Genomic DNA, 21,866 nt, shown 5'->3' with positions numbered 1-21,866 from the left:
TTAAATTAAATTTTAAGTTTGGTGGTAGTTATTATTGGCTAACTGACTCCATCCCTGTCCGTATTTTTCTTTTCCTTAGCTGTGTTCCAATAATTGGGACCATATAAACTAGTTTGGGCTGATAAGATATAAGCAGATGTCACAGGGTGGGCTCCCGAGGAGAGCTGACAAGGTTGGCTCCCATGTTCCTCTGGTTAGTTAGTTTCTTTGTTTTGCTTCTACTCCTTCCCTTCTGACTAGAATGAGAGCACCATACCTAGAAATACAGCTGACTTCATAGAACTATTGGGAAGAAAGCCACGAGTGAAGGATATCAAAACAGAAAGAGAAAAGAAACCTTCAGAATATTCTGAGCACCTCCACCAGACTGTCCTGTTATGCTAGAAAAATTAATATATTTGAGCTCTCTAGTAATGTTTGTTATTATTTGCAGCCAAAGATAACACTAACCAATATTTAGAAGGATAGACAGGTAGGTAGGTAGGTACCTAGGTAGGGAGACAGACAGAACTATTTTTATTCAAATTATTTAGAAAGATACATAATTCTATCTAGAAATATTATTTGACTTCATCTAATATTAAAAATTAGATAGAGCCCTAGCCAGTTTGGCTCCATGGCTAGAGAGTTGGCCCTTGGACTGAAGGATCATGTGTTTGATTCTGGTCAAGTGCCCATACCCCGGTTGCAGGCTCAGCTCGATCCTTGGCCCCAGTCAGGGTGTGTGCAGGAGGCAACCAATCAATGTGTCTCTCTCACATCAATGTTTCTTTCTGTCTCTACCCCTCCTTCCCACTCTCTCTCAAAATCAAGGGGGAAAAAAAAATCCTTGTGTGAGGATTAACAACAACAAAAAAATTAGATTGATAAAATGATGATTTTAGTGAAGGATATATAATTACATTAAAATTAAGTTCAAGCTTCACTTTTTATATTTTAGATATGTTTTCCCATAACTAGAGATCAAATAACACTGATCAGATAATTTTAAAACTAAAGTGTTGCTGGACACCAATTCCAGCATGTCAGCAGGGCTGAATCATCTGGAAATGGCTGAGGGCATTTCCCCAAACCTGAAAAGGATGCATAAATGATTGCTTGCTGCCAGACAGCTGAGGGCATTTCAATCTACTGTTATTGCCTCCTGCTGGCTAAACACCTGAACAGCCTTAGGCAGTTCCTCCAATCTGACAATGGATTCTGTATAACAAACCTTACCCTTTTATATGTATATCTACCTTGCTTTAGGACAATTTGTGTTAATAAAAAGCAAGGGGTCCAGAGAGATAGGAGAACTTGGTTTCTTTAGCTAAGTCTTCTCTGGCCCCCCAAAATGCCTTCCAAAATTATGTTTCGTCTCTGGACTCTTTGATTAATTTACACACAGTGCCTTCTCCAGATTCCTGAACCCTTCTAGATGCTGGATTAAGACCCCCAGCAAGTGTGGCAGAATTAATGTATTTCATAATTTAAAGTTTGGAATTCTTTTTTCCTACACTAATAATTTAGCAGATTAATCAGAAATATTATCAACATTTGCTGGCATTTTTACTATGCTAACTGCACATGAGTTAGGACAGTGGTTGGCAAACTGCGGCTCACGAGCCACATGCAGCTCTTTGGTCTCTTGAGTGTGGCTCTTCCACAAATACCACAGCCTGGGAGAGTCTATTTTGAAGAAGTGGCGTTAGAAGAAGTTTAAGCTTAAAAAATTTGACTCTCAAAAGAAATTTCAATCGTTGTACTGTTGATATTTGGCTCTGTTGACTAATGAGTTTGCTGACCACTGGGTTAGGATTTTGTTTTTAGGATAAGCCACGATGCAGCTTTCTTCTGGGTGGCCACCCTCAGGTATGTGATTGTGAAAGTAGAATATCCTAGTAAAATGTCTGCCAGGTAAGATTCACTCTCATCCAAGCTCTCTTTCTGTTATCTATACCACATCTTTCTATATAGCAGCAGGTTCTCCTTGAAAACATATCCTCCAATTTTTTTTTACTTCAATTTGATGCATGTAAGTAAATGTACTTGATGAGATTCAAGTGTATGCCAAAGTGCTATAAAGTAAAGGAAAATTATGGCACACTGGCTATAACTCATGAAGAGTAATAAGAAGAGAGAGTGTCTAGAGCATTTGACTGAAAATAAAGGAGATTATATACCGGTGAATTGAGTTAATTTTGACTCTATTTCAGTATGGTTCTTTATCATGTGTACTCTGACTATATTAACAAATGAAATAGTGATGAAACATTCCAGGAACTTGTAGAAACATTAATATTTCAACATTATCACTGAGTATCTATGTCAACACACATAAAAAATGCATGAGAAATGACTACCTATACTCACTAGTTACACACATTAAGAATATATATGAGAAATATAAATTGTGTACATAAATTTGCAATATGATTATAGGTAGAACATACAGCAAGAAAAAAGCTACATGAAGATTGCTCATGGGAAAATATGTCAAGCAATTAAAACTAAATAAATACTTGTAATCAGTTTAAAGTATACCGTATGACCACATGAAATACCATTCTATTTAAAATTATGAGTTATCTTATAAATTATTATTAAGTCATTTTTAAAAATAATTTGAAAGTAGCAAAAATAAATAGCCACTCTCAAATAAAACTGGTTCCTCAATTCTATCCATGATGTAATTTTGGAATCCCTTACTTAAAAAAATAAAAAGTTTGGCTTTAAAAAGTTTGACTTATATTTATTTTTAAGTTAATCAACAAAAGGTAATAAATTCCCATGAGAATGAGATATGACACTTTGAAAAACAAATCAACACTCAGTTAACCCAATAATTTTCAAATATTTAGAAAGGCTAAAAATTGCTAATATTTATAGTTAGTTATATTTATAGAAGATGATGATTCAGTTGTGGTGGGCTGTGTGTCAAATTGATTATTTAACATTATGCACAGAGTGTAAAATAGCCACCAGAGAGATGAAAAGTAAAAAACACTCTCAAAACAGCAACATCTTTGTAATAGCTTTCACATATTATATCTTTTAACTTTTTTTTCCTTAGTGCCCTTGACTGGAATCGAACCTGGAACTCGTTGGTCTGCAGGCTGACACTCTATCCACCAAGCCAAACTGGCTAGGGCCCTTTTATCTTTTAATGATCAAAAAGATTCATGCATCACAAATTCTGAGAATAAGCTCTCACATGGAACTATAGTTACATCATTTTTAAGGACAAAAGTATTAATGGCTGCTACAAGACAGTAATAATACATAATATTTTTTCTAGGATAATAAATATTTTTGCTTTATCAGGGGATGTATAAAATGTCAAGAATCCAGAACAAAAAAAGTAAGCATAAAATAAGCAAATGTTTTGAAAGAAAAAAATTTTTTACATGTTCATTTTTTCCTTTTTTTTTTTTTTTTCCAGTTAAATGACTATCCTGACTCTCTAGGAATGTGATGCTAGAATAATGAGTTGGCCTCCATAGAGCTCAATTTCTTCTGTAACATTAAGACATTCTAATTAATGTTCTCTAGTTGCTCATTGAGTTTGTTTGTTCATTTATTCACTCCAGAACTTTCCTGCCTCAGGGTCTCGGGATATGTTATTCCCTCTGCCTGGAATGCTCTTTCTTTAGAGATCCTTGAGACTTGATGTTACACCTCTGCAGGTCTCTCCTAAAGCACTATCTTTTGAGAGTTCTTCCCTGAATACCTGCCATCAAATAGTAAACTGTGTCTACCTCCTCCACACTCTCTAGCACTCAAATCTACTTCTCTTACCTCCACAGCACTTACCTTCTTCAGAAATATATGCTTATTGTCCTTCTGCTCCCACCTCCTCCATGTGCATGTAAACACCATAAGATCAATGATTCCAGTTTATTCAATACTACAAGCCCGCTGCACAAAATTCGTGCAGGGGACGGGGCGGTCCCTCAGCCCGGCCTACACGCCCTCACAATCCGGGATTGCTAGCTCCTAACTGCTCACCTGCCTGCCTGCCTGATCGCCCCTAACCACTCTGCCTGCCTGCCTGATCACCCCTAATTACTCGCCTGCCTGTCTGGTCACCCCTAACCACTCTGCCTGCCTGCCTGACCGCCCCTAACCGCTCGCCTGCCTGCCTCATTGGCACTAACCACTCTGCCTGCCTGCCCGATCACCCTAACCACTCTGCCTGTCTGCCTGATCACCCCTAACTGCCTCTGCCTGCATGCCTGATTGCCCCTAATTGCTTCTGCCTCGCCTCCCACTGCCGCAGCTTTGTCCAGAAGGACGTCTGGAATGATGTCTGCAAGGTTGTTTGGCTGTCCAGTCTAATTAGCATATTACGCTTTTATTATTATAGATAAGAAATATTAATGATAATTACCTTTATTCTAAGAAAATTCAAATGGGAGCAGATCACCTAGAGATGGAAATAATGACTGATGAGGCCTTGTGCCTCTCTTTTGGGAAAGTGCCAACATCTTCAATTATTTAAGGGGTATTTGTGTGACCCTGCTATTGTTCCTGGAAGTTTAATATAAATGCTGAATAGGCAAAGGGTAGGTTTTATCTGTTGGCTCAGAGCTCCATCTATGCCCTTCTGTGCTTTCCTGTAGTTCAGGGGAAACAGCGTTTCCTAGATGCCTCTGGAGCTAACTTCTCACTGCGGAGCCTGGACACAGTGGCGAAGCTTCACTCTCTGCTCCTTACTGGGCTCAGCAGGGTCGGGGCAGGGGCAGGGGCAGGGGCAGGGGCAGGGGCAGGGGCAGCTGCAGAGACAGGAGCAGGGGTGGGGGCAGGGGCAGGAGCAGGGGTGGGGGCAGGGGCAGCTGCAGAGGCAGGAGCAGGGGTGGGGGCAGGGGCAGCTGCAGAGGCAGGAGTAGGGGTAGGGGTAGGGGAAGGGGCAGGGACAGGGGCAGGGGCAGGGGCAGGGGCAGGAGCAGGGGCAGGGGCAGGGGCAGCTGCAGAGGCAGGAGCAGGGGTGGGGGCAGGGGCAGGAGCAGGAGTGGGGGCAGGGGCAGCTGCAGAGGCAGGAGCAGGGGCAGCTGCAGAGGCAGGAGCAGGGGTGGGGGTGGGGGCAGGGGCAGGGGCAGCTGCAGAGGCAGGAGTAGGGGTAGGGGTAGGGGAAGGGGCAGGGACAGGGGCAGGGACAGGGGCAGGGGCAGGGACAGGGGCAGGGGCAGCTGCAGAGGCAGGAGCAGGAGCAGGGGCAGGGGCAGGAGCAGGGGTAGGGGTAGGGGAAGGGGCAGGGGCAGCTGCAGAGGCAGAAGCAGGGGTAGGGGTAGGGGAAGGGGCAGGGACAGGGACAGGGGTAGGGGCAGGGACAGGGGCAGGGGCAGCTGCAGAGGCAGGAGCAGGGGTGGGGGTAGGGGCAGCTGCAGAGGCAGGAGCAGGGATGGGGGTGGGGGCAGGGGCAGGAGCAGCTGCAGAGGCAGGAGCAGGGGTAGGGGTAGGGGAAGGGGCAGGGGCAGGGGCAGGGGCAGGGGCAGGGGCAGGAGCAGGGGCAGGGGTAGGGGAAGGGGCAGGGACAGGGGCAGGGGCAGGGGCAGGAGCAGGGGCAGGGGTAGGGGTAGGGGAAGGGGCAGGGGCAGCTGCAGAGGCAGGAGCAGGGGTGGGGGCAGGGGCAGCTGCAGAGGCAGGAGCAGGGATGGGGGTGGGGGTGGGGGCAGGGGCAGGAGCAGCTGCAGAGGCAGGAGCAGGGGTAGGGGTAGGGGAAGGGGCAGGGACAGGGGCAGGGACAGGGGCAGGGGCAGGGACAGGGGCAGGGGCAGCTGCAGAGGCAGAGGCAGGGGCAGGGGCAGTAGCAGGGGTAGAGGTAGGGGAAAGGGCAGGGGCAGCTGCAGAGGCAGGAGCAGGGGCAGGGGCAGGAGCAGGGGTAGGGGAAGGGGCAGGGACAGGGGCAGGAGCAGGGGTAGGGGAAGGGGCAGGGACAGGGGCAGGGACAGGGACAGAGGCAGGGGCAAGGACAGGGGCAGGGGCAGGAGCAGGGGTAGGGAAAGGGGCAGGGACAGGGACAGGGGCAGGGACAGGGGCAGGGGCAGGAGCAGGGGTAGGGGTAGGGGAAGGAGCAGGGACAGGGACAGGGGCAGGGGCAGCTGCAGAGGCAGGGGCAGGGGCAGGGGGCAGGGGTAGGGGTAGGCGTAGGGGAAGGGACAGGGACAGGGGCAGGGGCAGGGGCAGTGCAGTCCACAGGCTGCTGTCTTCCTTGGCAGCACCGTTCCAATGGCAGCAGCAACTTCTCAGCAGCCTCAGCAGGGCATGGTCTGGCTCCTTCATCCATGAGAGTGAGAATGCCTTCCTGTAGCTATTAATCTCTAACTTCACTTTTTTTTTTTCTCTCTTCTAGTCTTTCCTTTCCAACCCTTTGGTAATCAATTCCCAATATTAAATTCTATCTGTATGAAATACCTAGTGGGGGCTCTATTTCTCCACTGACGCAGGTGAACCCACAGCCCAGCCTATGCAAAGAATAATATGAATGGGGAGGAGGAGATCATTGTTAGGCCAGAAAAAAAAAAAGAAGAAGAAGAAATCATATAATAGGACGTCAGGGACAACATGCTATGATTTATTTTTTTTATTATTTTTTTTTATTTTTAAATATATTTTATTGATATTTTACAGAGAGGAAGGGAGAGGGATAGAGAGCTAGAAACATCGATGAGAGAGAAACATCGATCAGCTGCCTCCTGCACACCTCCCACCAGGGATGTGCCCGCAACCAAGGTACATGCCCTTGACCGGAATCGAACCCGGGACCCTTGAGTCCGCAGGCCGACGCTCTATCCACTGAGCCAAACCGGTTTCGGCTATGATTTATTTTTTTGTTTGTTAATCCTCCCAGAGAATATTTTTCCATTGACTTTGAGAGTGAGAGAGAGAGAGAGAGAGAGAGAGAGAGAGAGATATCAATGTGAGAAAGACACATAAACTGGTTGTCTCCTGCATCTACCCTGAACAGGGCTGAGGATTGAACCTGTGACTCAGGTTTGTGCCCTTGCACCTGAGATCCTTCAGCGGGCAGGTGCACACTCTAACCACTGAGCGCATGCTGGTCAGGGCCATGCTATGATTTCTGATGTTAGCAGTTGCAGGTGGTGATAAGGCTCAGAGTACAACCTTGGAAATAGTGGCTGAGATGAAGTGAAAGTGTAGTTTCACTGTAATTGATCTTTTAACTGGGATGTGATGGTGCTACTTGGTTTACTCAAGTGACTGTCAAAATAAGGAACAATAATTCCAGGATATGAGATAGGGAGAAGGATGAGGGCATGTCAGACTGTGACACAGGAGCAGGCTCTGTGTGTGTGTGTGTGTGTGTGTGTGTGTGTGTGTGTGTGTGTGTGTCTGCTGGTACCCCTGTGTGTTGTTCTCTCAGGCTCCGGGCTGTACCTGCGTGTTGTTCTCTCAGGCTCGGCGGCCGCGCCCGGCCCCTCCTCCTGAGCTGGTCGTGACTGTTACGGAGTCCTGACCTAATTTGCATATTTCTCTATTATATATAGTATATACAGATTGTTTTAAAAAGTGTCTGGCCAGGCACCGGAGACAAGGATGGTGAGGACATGGTATGTGCCCTCTGTGTACTCAACATACCGGAGCTAAGGACAGTGCTCAATCTGCACAACCATACCCAGCTTCCTTGAGATGACACCTATAAAACACAAACTTGAGCATGCCATTTCCTCTTAATGCTTATCGATGGTTCCCGTTGTCTACCAAATACATTTGTCCTTCCTGACCAGGCCCCTCCCTACCTCTCCAAGCTGCTTCATCTCCCATCTCTCCTCCATACTCACTTACCCACCAGTTATTAGGAACTTATGCACCCCTACCACACGCCAGTGCTTTTCTCTGTTCCGGTCTGAGTTATGTGCCACCCCCACTGTCTTCTCTCCACCACCCTTCATGTTTTTATCCCATTGTATTTTAATTCATCACATATATTTTGATGCTGAACCCCTTGCTGTCAAGCACTATGAATCATTCATAACCCCAGCCTGTAACACGGGGTTAAAAAAATGGATGAATTCCTCACCACATGAATATATGACTTAACTTGATAATTCAGGAAATAATTCACATTACTGGACAAACTTGATTACACTTTTCTTATTTTAAAAAGGGACTAACTCTGTCCCCAAAGCAGATAAAAGGAACTGTGTTGAGTGTATAGTTTCCATTTTGCTGCTAAACCCAGGGAAAGAGTTATTCAGTGACCACTATTTTAAATTTTTCTTTCTTTAGGTTTGGAAGACAGTTGGGCTGATGAAGGCAAGGCATACACTTTAGGTTTTATCTGTGTTCATTCACAGTAAATCAGTAGTTTTTTCTGACCTCTTTCAAAAGAAGAGCAACCTAAAAGTACTTATTTCCCATGGCAACAGAGTGAAACCTCCAGACTTACCCACCAGCAGCCCCATATCAGCCAGGGCAGTCATTGTGAGAGGACTAGAGCTCCATCCAAAGGGCTGCATCAAAGGTTATTGCTTTGCTTAGACATGAACGAAGTGGGGATTTGAAGGTGTCCCAAACACCTTAGGCTTTTAAATAAAGATATATATTTCTCTTAGTGAAACAATAATCTGGGAAGGATATAAGAGCAAAAGCTGAAATCATTTGACATACTGAGCTCTCTGACATTTTCTCAGACACAATCAACTCAGCTGGGTTCATTCTAATCAGCCCAAATACTCTCCAATCTTTCAGTCAAGAAGTGCAAAATAAGATGACACAGTACCATTTCAACACTTCAACAAACTTTTCTGTTTAAAGATTGACAGTCAGCCCGGCTGGCGTGGCTCAGTGGTTGAGCATTGACCTATGAACCAGGAGATCACAGTTTGATTCCTGGTCAGGACACATGCCTGGGTTGCAGGCTTGATCCCCCATAGGGGGCATGCAGGAGGCAGCCAATCAATGATTCGCTCTCATCATTGATGTTTCTATCTATCTCTCCCTCTTTCTTCCTCTCTGAAATCAATAAAAATATGTTTTAAAAAATAAAATGGTTAATAAAAAAGTTATCTAGTACATTATGTAGAAGACTTGCTTAACCTTTTAAACTTGAATAATTGTCACTGAATTTTAGGCAGGATTAATGGTTAAATTAGTATCAATTACTAGATTTAAGTACACTTCCTATTGGCCAATACCACGTGTATTATATGGATGTCATTATTTTGAATTAAGAATTGATGTTAAACATTCCAAATTATGTTTAAAGTATTTGATATAACTTAAAATATATTTCTTTACAATGTTCCTTCAAATTTAAAATAAGGTTAACATTTAAAATGTCAAAAAAAATCTCTTGTGATTTTACAGAACAGCAGAGGGAAGGCAGGGGTGGGGGGTTGAAGAGGTCAGAGATCAACCAAAGAATTTGTATGCATGTACTAGTATGCATAACCCCTGGACACTGACAATAGGGTGAGGGAGGCTAGGAGTGGGAGTCAGGGGCAGGCTAGAAGGGCCAATAGGAGAAAAAAGGGGATATATGCAATACTTGCAACAATAAAGATTTTTTTAAAAAAGGGAAAAGAAAAACAAACAAACAACTATATCAAGGCATTTGATAGAATCATTTCCTCCTAAATCACATTATCTTTAAAGTAACGAGTTAAAGATTTTAAAAAATCTGAAATTAGTTCATAAATGCTTTCTTATACTATTCAAGACTCAAAAATCTTTATTTTGGATGGTTATAGAAATTTTAAAGGCACAGCATAAAAACAGAAGCTGCCTTCTTAAAGGAATATGGGTTTATAGTCAGACAAACATGGATTTGACTATGAGCTCTGCCTATTATCAGCTGTAGGGCCTCTGTGAATAGAGTAAACCTCTGAGCCTGCATTTCTTTATCTGTAGGATAAAAGCAGGATCATAGGATGAATTAAATAAAAACTGTGTGAGTTTTCATAGAATCTGCCAAAAAGTAGGCTCACTCAGAATTCTTTTGTTTTTTCTTTCTTCCTCACTGCTAGTAATTTTCTGTTATAATTTAAAAGACATTAACACAATCATAAGTAAGGAGATTAAGAGAAATGGGAGTGTGTTCAAGAAATTTGGAAAAGAAAAATAAAGAAAATAGATAACTACCCCCTCAAGATTTTTTACTTCCTCTGATCATTAAATGCAATTTTCTAAATTAAGAATCATGATGTCTGAACTAGCAACAAAGTTTGAAGGCAGCAATAGTATATTTAACTTGCTAACAAAGAGCATGTAAGTGAAAATGTACTCAAGATAAGACTCTCTATTTCCAGAAATTCACAAATCATTTTTCGTTAAGAGAGCTACTCACATGAGCAATATACAATTGCTGCTTGAACAATGTGGGGGTTAGAGGCACTGACTCCTGTGCACTTGAAAATCCATGTGTAACTTTTCACTCCCCCAAAACTTAACTACTAATAGCCTACTGTTGACTGGAAGGCTTACTGATTATATAAACAATTAACACATGTTTTGCATGGTATATGAATTATAAATTGTATTCTTACAATAAAATAAGCTAGAAAAAATGTTACTAAAAAATCATACATTTGCAGTATTTACATAAAAAAAATCCACATATAAGTGAACCTGAGTAGTTCAAATGTCAACTGTAATAACAGGAGGAAGACAGTGAATTTTAATTAGCTGTAATGTAATCCACAATGAACCATATAGAAACCACCTTTTAACAGGCACAAATATCAAAGATGCTAGCCAAAGCAAAATGTTACTGACACTACTAATTTATGTTGCTTTTGTTCGGATCTGAGCGTTGTAATCAAAATCAGAGGGCAAACTACCCAGATATGGTATGAGTTAAACCGTAATGTGCACTTACCAATTCTGAGAAAAATGACACTGAGAAACACATGCGCATCTCCGTAACATCTTCATCCCCTTTCTCCACTCGCCACTCTTCCATTTCCCATTTGCTCTTACTGAAAGTATTATATCCCTATCCTTTTAGGTCACTTGCTTCTGGTTAAATAGAAATTTCTCTGAACAGGTCCCTATTTTAGATATTCTGATTCAATTACATGTTAACTTAAAAAAAAAAATGTTTGGAATTAGAAGAAAAAAAAAAGTAGAGAAATGAGAGGTCTGGATAACAAAGCCAGAGCTTGCCTATTTAAAAAATATCATTGTTTTGCCTCAGGTAAGAGAGAATTATGATAATTTGTTCCAATCATGAGCCTGCACTTCTCTTTTTCCAATAATTATGTTTGTCAAGTTGTTAAGGGTAATGAACCCATTTTACCATCAGGGGTAAAAAACAGTAACAGATCAAAACAAAACAGATGTCCTATACATTTCTGGACATGGGTTTTGTCAGAATTACTGACTTCATGGCTTCTGACTCAGACAGTACCTCTACCACTGAAATAAGAAAAGGGTGGAGCCTGTCTGCCTGCGGGCCCCTCCACAGCATTTCTTCCAATTTATCTGAATTCACTGATGCTGAGCTGATAAACAGGAATCAAGTGAATGGAGGAAAATGGTTGAAATGATCAGTCCTAGCACAGATAAGTAGCTTCATTATATAAATCTATATAAATTGAGGTGGCCTCAGGCTCTAGCCACCAAGCAATGTTCTTTTTTAATTAAAGATGAATATGTTTATGTTTGGGGGAGGGGGAACAGGGGATGCAATTTTGACTATCAACATCTGCATTTCAAATCAAAGGAAACATTTCTTAAACTGAAACTTTATTAAAAGTTCATTTTAACAACTAGTAAAATGCATAATACTAGACATTCAGGAAACATTTACTAGCATATTAACTTTTATGCTATCCTATATAATAAAGAGGTAATATGCAAATTGACCATCATGCCCTCACAAAGATGGCTGCCTATGACCAGGCTGGGAAGGGGGTTAGTGAGGGACGACCAAATGACTGAACAAGCAGGCTGCATGGGGCGAACAGGCTGGCGGGGAGCCCATGAGAGGTGACCAGGCCAGCAGGGGGGGTAGTTGGGGGTGATTAGGCTGGCAGTGGGGACAGTGAGGGGCAACTAGGCCAGCCGGGGGGGGGGGGAAGGGGGAAGTTGGGGGCAACCAGGCCAGCAAGGAGGGCAGTAAGGGGCGACTAGGCTGGCGGGGGGAGGGGGGGGCAGTTAGGGGCGATCAGGCTGGCATGCAGAGGCAGTGAGGGGAGATCAGGCTGGCAGGGGGAGGCAGTTTGGGGTGAGAGATGAGGAGCCAGTGGTCCCAGATTGTGAGAGGGATGTCCGGGATTGGAGAGGGTGCAGGCTGGGCTGAGGGCACCCCCCCTCTCCGTGCACAAATTTCGTGCACTGGGCCTCTAGTGTAAATATAATAGTGTAGTAAAGTACCAAATTAAAAGTTCAAACTATGATGATTATTGCATGAGGCAAGACTATGAACCTGAATGAGAAAGGAGAGTTTCAGCTGGAGGAATTTACCTTGTGGGCTAACATCTTGTTTTAAGGATTGGCCTAGGACAAGGCAGTTTCATCTCTCTCCAGTATCAACCTTTGTTAATATCCTTTTTTTTTTTCATCTTCCTCTTTCTCTTCCTTGACACTTATGTGGTGATCAAGTCAATGAAATAATAGGCCAGGCTTTGAACCCCTCCTAAACTACGGCTCCTTTTGTCTTTAATTGGAAAGACAAAAGTGAACTGGTTGCCCAGGTCTTTTAAAATATGCTACCATTACTGTACATAAAACTTTGATTTCATCACCTCTCTACCTGCAAACATTTTTCTCAAACTAACCCTTTCTAGAAAGTTCAGCAAGGGCAGGAAAGAGATACACAGATATCTTTAGAAATCCTCTCATTTTGACCATGTCAAACTGTTGTTTGAACCTTTTATTACTTACTAGAGACCCGGTGCATGGAATTCATGCATGGGGGTGTGTGTCCCTCAGCCCAGCCTGCACCCTCTCCAATCTAGGACCCTTCGAGGGATGTCCAACTGCCCGTTTAGGCTCAATCCTACTGGAATTGGGCCTAAACGGGCAGTCAGACATTCCTCTCACAATCCAGGACTGCTGGCTCCCAACTGCTCGCCTGCCTGCCTTCCTGATTGCTCCTAACTGCTTCTGCCTGCCAGCCTGATCACCCCCTAACCACTCCCCTGCCAGCCTGATTGATGCCTAACTGCTCCCCTGCCAGCCTGTTTGCCCCTAACTGCCCTCCCCTGCAGGCCTGGGCACCCCTAACTGCCCTCCCCTGCAGGCCTGGTCCCCCCCAACTGCCCTCCCCTGCAGGCCTGGTCACCCCCAACTGCCCTCCCCTGCAGGCCTGGTCACCCCTAACTGCCCGCCCCTGCAGGCCTGGTTCCCCCCAACTGCCCTTCCCTCCAGGCCCGGTCGCTCCCAACTGCCCTCCCCTGCAGGCCTGGTCACCCCTAACTGCCCTCTCCTGCAGGCTTGATGGCCCCCAACTGCCCTCCCTTGCAGACCTGGTCCCTCCCAACTGCCCTTCCCTGCTGGCCATCTTGTGGTGGCCATTTTGTGTCCACATGGAGTCAGTCATCTTTGATCACATGGGGGCAGCCATCTTGTGTGTTGGAGTGATGGTCAATTTGAATATTATTCTTTTATTAGATAGGAGGATTATATAGGATAGAGGCCTGATGCACAGGTGGGGGCCGGCTGGTTTGCCCTGAAGGGTGTCCTGGATCAGGGAGGGGGTTCTCTTGGGGCATGGGATGGCCTGGGTGAGGGGCCAGTGGTGGTTTGCAGGCCACCCACACCCCCCCATGACCCAAGTGGAGGCCCTGGTATCAGGGATTTATTTATCTTCTATAATTGAAACTTTGTAGCCTTAAGCAGAGGCCAAGGGAGGCCAGGGCTGTGGAAACTTGGCTTCCTCCATCGCTGGGGGCAACTCAAGCCTCCTGCTCTCTCCAGCTCCATGGCTGCCGCCATTTTTGTTGGGATTTATTTATCTTCTATAATTGAAACTTTGTAGCCTTGAGCGGAGCCAAGCCTCCTGCTTGCTCCATGGCTGCAGCCATTTTTGTTGGGATTTATTTATCTTCTATAATTGAAACTTTGTAGCCTTGAGCGGAGGCCAAGGCAGGCCGGGGCTGCAGAAACTTTGCTTCCTCCATCACCGGGGGCAACTCAAGCCTCCTGCTCTCTCCAGCTCCGTGGCTGCCGCCATTTTTGTTGAAATTTATTTATCTTCTATAATTTAAACTTTGTAGCCTTTAGCGGAGGCCAAGGCAGGCCAGGGCAGGCAGAAAGTCTGGCTTCCTCCATTGCCAGGGAAACCCAAGCCTCCTGCTCTCTCTGTGGCCGCAGCCATCTTGGTTGGGTTAATTTGCATACTTACTCCTGATTGGCTGATGGGCGTGGCTTGTGGGTGTAGCAGAGGTACGGTCAATTTGCATATTACTCTTTTATTAGATAGGATTCCATTATTTTACTGATCATAGTATACTGGATTATTTTTTTGTTTGTTTGACAGCTTATCCTATAGTAGAGGCCTGATGTACGAAATTCGTGCAAGGGGCTCGGTCCTCACAGCTGCGGCGGCTTGCCTCAGCCCTCGCAGCCCCGGCTTAGTCCTGAAGGTCGTTCAGCTGTCCGGTCTAATTAGCATATACTAAGGTCTGGTCATCTGGACGGCCGTTCAACCAACCAAAGCGTAATATGCTAATGATATGCTAAGGCCACTCAACTGCTCACTATGACATTCAATGACCACCAGGGGGCAGCAGTCGGCCAGTTGCTATGATGTGTACTGACCACCAGGGGGCAGATGCTCCAACTGGTAGGTTAGCTTGCTGCTGGTGTCTGGCCAATCAGGGCTGAGCGAGATGGGCCAGACATGCCTTAGAGCCCTCCCGCGTCCCTCCCCGACCCCAAATATGCACCTGTGGGGTTCCTCGGCCTGGCCTGCACCCTCTCACAATACAAGACCCCTCGGGGGATGTCGGAGAGGCGGTTTCAACCCGATCCCACAGGCCAGGCCGAGGGACCCCACTGGTGCACGAATCCGCGCACCAGGCCTCTAGTGAATTAATAAAAGGCATCAAGATCCAAAGGCAAACAGAAAAAGAAAAAAGAGAAATTAAAAGTGAAACAGAGATGTGCATTAAAGAATAGAAGAGCAGAAAGACATGTCACTAAAGTTAACTTTGGGTAAATCTAGGCACAGTTTTTATTTTTTAATTCTCTGGGGAGGATTATATATTTATTTGTCCCAGAATAAAAATTTTCTCATTCTATTATTGTAAGTTTTGGAATATACCTACATCAAGAGGTCTCTGGAAAACATTCTTTTTGCTCCATTTGTACTTCCCAGTGTTGATACACACATACTTAGTCTTGAATGATGGTTAATTAACTATTGATGGGTCCTAGCATTCTAGGGCTTCCCAGGTGACAGCTCAGTATTCTTTACTAATCATTTAATAAAAACACTTACATGAATAATGAATCTGGCATTTCCCTAGGTACACATGCAACTTTCTTAACAGTAATAAAGGCAGGCATAGGTATAGTTATGCTAAATATTGTGGTTTGAAAATGTTTTTACAGAGCAAATCAGAGAGGTTATGTTGAAAATGAAGCTCTGGTTTCTGAAATTATTAAAAATTTCACATTATCACCCCAATAAGTTCAATAAAAAACAAAAATAAATAAGAGATGGAACACTGAAAAACTCTAAAAAAAGTTTCACATCAACATATAGTATTATATTATAAGCACATAATATTAGAAGCATAACCATGACTTGCTATATAAGCCCCAAATGGAGTAAGCACAATTTAGATTTTAGTAATCACAGTTCTAAATTTGAAAGTTTGAATTGAAAGAAACACACATATCTATAACATTCAGATAATATATATAGATATAGATATACAGATATCTATATCTATCTCTATATATATAGTGATTATATATAGTGTCTAAAATGTATATAGACACTTTGAATAATTATAAAGATAGTGTTTATTAAAATACATTTCATTTTTTAAATTAAATTTATTGGGGCAACACTGGTCAATACGAACATATAGGTTTCAGGTGTGGGTTTCTACATTACAAGGACTATATATTGCACCATGTGCCCAACATTTCATTTTCAAAATTGAGCTATAAGCTGTTAGAGTGTGTATACATATTTTTGGAATAGTCCATATATGGTGCAGTGCAAAAATATGATTAAATTGTCTATGAAATTTATTTTGCTTCTCAGAATTGAAACTTGTCATCATTTGGTCTAATTTTACAGATGAGAACATGGAATCTTTGACGTTAGGATTTAGCTCACACAAACCCATGATCACTGTGCTGAACACTGCACTAGCGCTGAGGTAACTTGGCATGCCATCACTTTCAATATAATTTCAGTAACCCCTTTGATTCAGTGCCTATCCTGGTCCAAGCTGACATCTGCTCTGGAGAAACTAGGTTACTACAACCAGTTATTTGAGCAAATTTGAAAAAAAATGTTTTTATAAATTGTTCCAGTGGAAGGATATTATGGAAACAGACATTACAAACTTTTAGGAAAAAATTGGCTTTTGGAGTCAGAAGTCCAAAACCTTGTCTTGTTACCATCTATTATGTGACTTTGGACAAGTCATCTAACTTCTCTGATCCTCAGTGTCTTCACTTGTACAATTAGAATTATGGCACTTGTGACAGTTGTAGATCTTGGGTGTCATATATTACTTACACTACACACTATTACTATTACTGCTACTACTACTTCTATCAATAATCAAAGCATTCTATGTGCTCAAACTTTGTGATTTGTTTTTATGCCTTGAAACTATATCACACCCTCATATACTCCCGTAAGCTAAGTGTTCTGATTTTCTCATCACAGATGAAGAAACATCTCTGTGTGGTTCAATAATATGCCAAAAGTCACACAGTTATTAAGAGCTTGAATATGAATTTGAATCTAGATGTGACTCTAAATTTCAATTTAGATCCACTATATCCTGGTTTCCTCTAATACAGTATATATATTTGTGTGTATACACAAATATACATAATGTAAATAATAATACATGGTACATAGAGATATGTTACTCATTTGATGCACATACACACACATACATACATTCATGTTTTAAATTCTAAAAATTAGTAAACTGCTATACTAATTTTTTTAAATGTCAAGGCTTAATATGTACTTAGTAGTTAATATTTAGGGGAAAGGAATTAATATATGGTAAAATCATTTTGAGTAAACTGTTAGTTAACATGTGTCAGCAATAACAGTGGCTATTTATTTTTTTTATTATTATTATTTTTAATATATTTTGTTGATTTTTCACAGAGAGAAAGGGAGAGGGATAGAGAGTTAGAAACATCGATGAGAGAGAAACATCGACCAGCTGCCTCCTGCACACCTCCCACTGGGGATGTGCCCGCAACCAAGGTACATGCCCTTGACCGGAATCGAACCTGGGACCCCCCAGTCCGCAGGCCGACGCTCTATCCACTGAGCCAAACCAGTTTCGGCAACAGTGGCTATTTAAATCCTCATCTTTCTTCAAGATTATGTTATTAAAAATTATTCTAGAGAAAAAATATAAGTGGAGTAGCCATAGGTTCAATTCTAAGTACAGAATTGACAGAGACAGAAAAAGAGCTGTTTTCAATAAGCAAGGGCTGAAATCTAACCCTATGGATTGGGCAAAAGGAAAGAGAAAAGATCATTTTAAAAATTACATGTGGTTCTGATTTTTCAAAGTGGTAACATATTACTTTCCAAATTTGAAATTTCAAAAAAGCTATTCCATACTTTCCTATCAAAACAAAATAACAATACTTGCTATTTTTTTCTCTTGACTGTTGTATATGAATAATAATGATGATGATCATAATTGGATAATGATTCAGAATGAACAACTTTTTCAGAATTAAGGAGAAGGGGCAGGAGGTATCAGAAAAGATTCAAAGAAGTCTTATTTCTAATCAAAGCACATTTTTTTTTCAACTATGTAATCTCCTTCCAAAGAACATCAGGCTGAATGGAAAGATGCCGACACCTGTGCCAGGTCAGGGCTAGAATGACATGTCTGGGGAACAGGAGATGCCGCTATTTCCATTATCCATTGAACACCTTGGCAATTCTTATTTCATCCTGGGAATGTGATACTTACTCTTGAACTGCTCTGGCTATGGAAAGGGCCGTAGATCCAGTTTCATTAACGCTATCTAAGGTCACATTTGGCAGGTCATCATCATCACTGTCACTTTTACTTTGTCTGGGAGATAGGCCTCGGGGGTCCATTTGTGCTGGGGAAAAAAGGCATATATATGAATTAAAATTAGCATGCAGAAAGTTAACCTTGTCCTGGACCAACACCAAGTATGGAAGGTCTCTTCTGTGTATATCACACACATGGAATTCTCTAGAAATCCCAGGAATTAGTGAAAGCGACGTATTTTATGTACTGAGCACTCACTGACTCTTTTACCTTGTTCATTTGATTTACAAAACCTTCATCAGCTCTCAATAGTTTCAGGATATGACTACGGAATATAAACTATAAAATCCACCATATTTTCTACTCCTGAGTGGTCAGAAGCCAATTAGGTAGCTCACAAGTTAGTGCTGGACCCTCTGGCTTCTCCTTGCTTCTGCTGCCAGAATCCTGGTCACCTGACTGCTCTTGCTTACAGCTCTCATAATCAGCTGACAGAAGAAGAAGGTTTGCAAGACTCAAAGTTTTAGGTACTTTTCATACTTCAGTGAATGTTATCTTCAGTTTATTACTACAATTTGAGTAGAAAAGTTGCAGAAGCAGTAGTAGTGTTTTTAATTATGTGTTTATATGTGCTAAAAAGTACTCCGTCTCCATCCTGATTTCATTTTTCAAAAGGGCATTTCCAGATACAATTCACAATTCCCCCCACCCCCCCGGCACTGTGAACTTGCCAAAGCAAGAAACGCCACATGACTTGAGCCCTGTTGACCAGGACTTTCAGATCCTTTCAAATGAGAGGATTATAGTCAACATTTCATATCTTAACTCATATTTTAAAAAATTAGATTGCATTTCCACCTCCTTCTCTCTATGAACAGCTTTAATAACCATGGTGTAGGATTTCCATCAGCCCTCACCTCAAGCACAAAATACACACACCTTCTAAATTAAAAGTACTGCACTAGCTGCCAATGGCATTGTTAGAATACGTGGCTTCAAAGCCAGCCAGTTCCAAACAGATGGCCACTCCTCAAAATGCCCAACAACATTTCTAAAACCACTGCTGCTTACAAAAAGCAAATCCACTTAAGGTCATGGTTACAATGACATCTGGGTATATTTACAGTTTGATTTTTTTTCTCAACTAATTTTTTCTTACTGTGTATTATGCATTAGGTAGATCATCAGGAAAATGCTAGTATTTCATCATATTTTACCCACAAACAATTTTTTATGATTCTACTTAACATTTTCAATATGAATAGAAAAACTATACCTAGAGAGTTTCAACATGTTTGTAACTAAACATGGTTAGGAAGGAACTTATATCTGTTGAACCTACTGCCACACATTATTCCTGTAAGTAACACATATTAAAATGCAATGAAAGTGCTTGGTAATTGTTGGTTAAATTAAAGAGAAAATAACTCAAATAACCTAAACCAGTGGTCCTCAAACAAGGGTAAATTTCTCCCCAAGAAACATTTGGCAATGTCTGGAGACATTTAATTTGTCACAACTTGGGGAGAGGGAGATGCTACTGGCATCTTCAATGATACTCCTAGACATCCCACAATGCACATGACAGTCCGTCCCTCATGACAAAGAATTTACTAGTCTAAAATGTCAAGAGTGCCAGGTTGAGAAACTCTGAGCTAGAGATTTAAGGGTTTGGATATAGAAACTAGAAGAGATATTAAGTCATAAACTGGATTATCCATATTTTCTGGCTCTCAAATAAAACAATACACTGTTATGTGACTTAGCCCTCACCAATTCCCCATATACATGCAGCATTCACTTCCGCAAATGCCGGGAATTATGCAGTAACACTCATTAAGAGTTTTGTCCCACACATGGTGGGACAAAAAGACTTTCTGTCTGATCTCTAGAGAAGATTTCCTAGAAGAGGGCTGTTGGATAAACTCTTTCTAGAAAGGACGAGTTCTGCAACCATCTGATAAAGAGAACTCCTTAAGCATTCAGTCACTCCAAAGGCACTGAGGCACTGTATCATTTAAGATTTGTCTTGGCAGCAGGCAACAGAAACGGGCTCAGAATAACTTCTATTAAACAGAATGTACTGGAAAGATACTGAGTAGCTCAAAGAAAGTAAGGTCACGATGAACAACCAGCACTCACGTAGCACAGGTCACAGGGATCGTACAGGCATTTCAACCAGGAATTCATAGACAGCTTCTTTTGGGCAATCTGTTATAGAATGATTCTGTTACCAATCATTCATAACTACTCAAATTCAGCCAAAAAAGAGTAACAGATCTATCTGGGCTTCCGAATCACATATTGTATGGTGTTATGTACGCCTGCAAATGTCAACAGTTTAACATTTAAAGTTGTTGAAACATGATGAACTAAGATTCCTTTGCCAAGATACCAACCTAACAGCTAGCTAAAGATAAGGGAATACTCTGGTGGTCCTATTTTGTCCAAGAAAACTAGAGTTATCATAGGTAAGTAATACAACTCAAGGAAGATATGGGCAATTAACCAATAAGTAACCTGACTCTGAAAGTTAAAATCTAGCCATACAAAAGGTTCTAAATGGCTGGTGTGAGAGTTGATCATCTAAATTATGTTATGTTTACATCTCAATGAAAGTTTAAAATATGTTAAATATGATATCCCTTTTTTTATGTATTTTTCAGGAACATTATAATTGAGGATTTCTTTCCAATATTTGCAATCAATATTATGAAATACATCTGCTACCCTCATGCTGAGAAACTCTTTTTACCCATACCTTCAGCCAAGCTGAGGAAGCAATTAGAAAGGCTTTTTAAAATCTGCATTGCTGATTAGGTCAGATGATTAGCTTATCTGCATACTTGCATAATTCCATTCTCCTTTTATGAAATGTGGGATAGGGACATCTGCCTTCCTTAACCTCCATTAGTCTCTGAGTTTCTCAGTTCATTTAGGAAGCACCCATTCACTGGGGTGCCCATTCAGAGAAAATGGAAAAGTACCCTGAGCACCAGAACCAAAAACATACCCACCTCCCTACGTAAGAGAGCAATACTAGTAGATGACCTATAGGCATCTGAAAGGAATTTACATTTGAGATTCTGTTCCTTTTCAAGGAAAAAGGGGTCAGACAGCTGGAGAATGCCAGCCCATCGCTGGTAGAGGTGTCCTTTCTCTGAGTCGGAGGTGTTGTGGAATACTGTGTGAGCTTCCCTCACTGTGACGAAATCCCTGGGGGGATAACTGCAGAACTCCAACACCTGAAGTTGAACCCATTTACTCTGACTTTCAAATACATACTTAATGGTAAATTAATTGTTCCTGTAGAGGTCACCCCGATAAATCATAATAAATGACTTATGATGAACCTGCTGGCTTGGAACCTGGTCACCATCTAAAGAAGCCCAGGAAAACCTAAGAGACAAGCTACTCAGCTGGCAGCCAATCCCAACTGATGTGAGCCATGCTAGATGGCCGACCACATTGCAGCCACCCATATGCATGACTAGCATAAGCATTTCCTGGCTAAATCCTTTCCAAATATTTGACTTAACAAAACTGTGAGCAAATAACATAGTTGCTATTTTAATCTACTAAAGTTTGGGGTGCTTTTGTTACACAGCATATAGCAATACAAAATCAATGTGCCATGTTACTCTCCCAGCTCCTTCAGAGATTTCCTGGCAATGATGTGGACAAGGGGCTGCTACAGTTAGAGTCAGCCTATCACATTCCTCTCTGTTC

The 21,866-nt window shown here is 42.2% G+C and overlaps 1 protein-coding gene across 2 annotated transcripts in view; it reads right to left on the bottom strand.

Moving 5' to 3' along the window:
* Positions 1–21,866, bottom strand: part of KLF12 (KLF transcription factor 12) — a 675,261-nt gene that overhangs the window by 107,367 nt on the left and 546,028 nt on the right. For both annotated transcript variants that reach the window (XM_080660594.1, XM_080660593.1), the window contains one exon: positions 18,090–18,225. In XM_080660594.1, the coding sequence (XP_080516720.1) occupies positions 18,090–18,225 (136 nt within the window). The remainder of the gene's footprint in view (positions 1–18,089; positions 18,226–21,866) is intronic.

The sequence above is a fragment of the Plecotus auritus genome, assembly GCF_963455305.1.
Source record: "Plecotus auritus genome assembly, chromosome: 3".
In the NCBI taxonomy this organism is placed as follows: Eukaryota; Metazoa; Chordata; class Mammalia; order Chiroptera; family Vespertilionidae; genus Plecotus; species Plecotus auritus.
The sequence above is the reverse complement of the archived record's forward strand: the minus strand, read 5'-3'. Positions and strand labels throughout refer to the sequence as shown.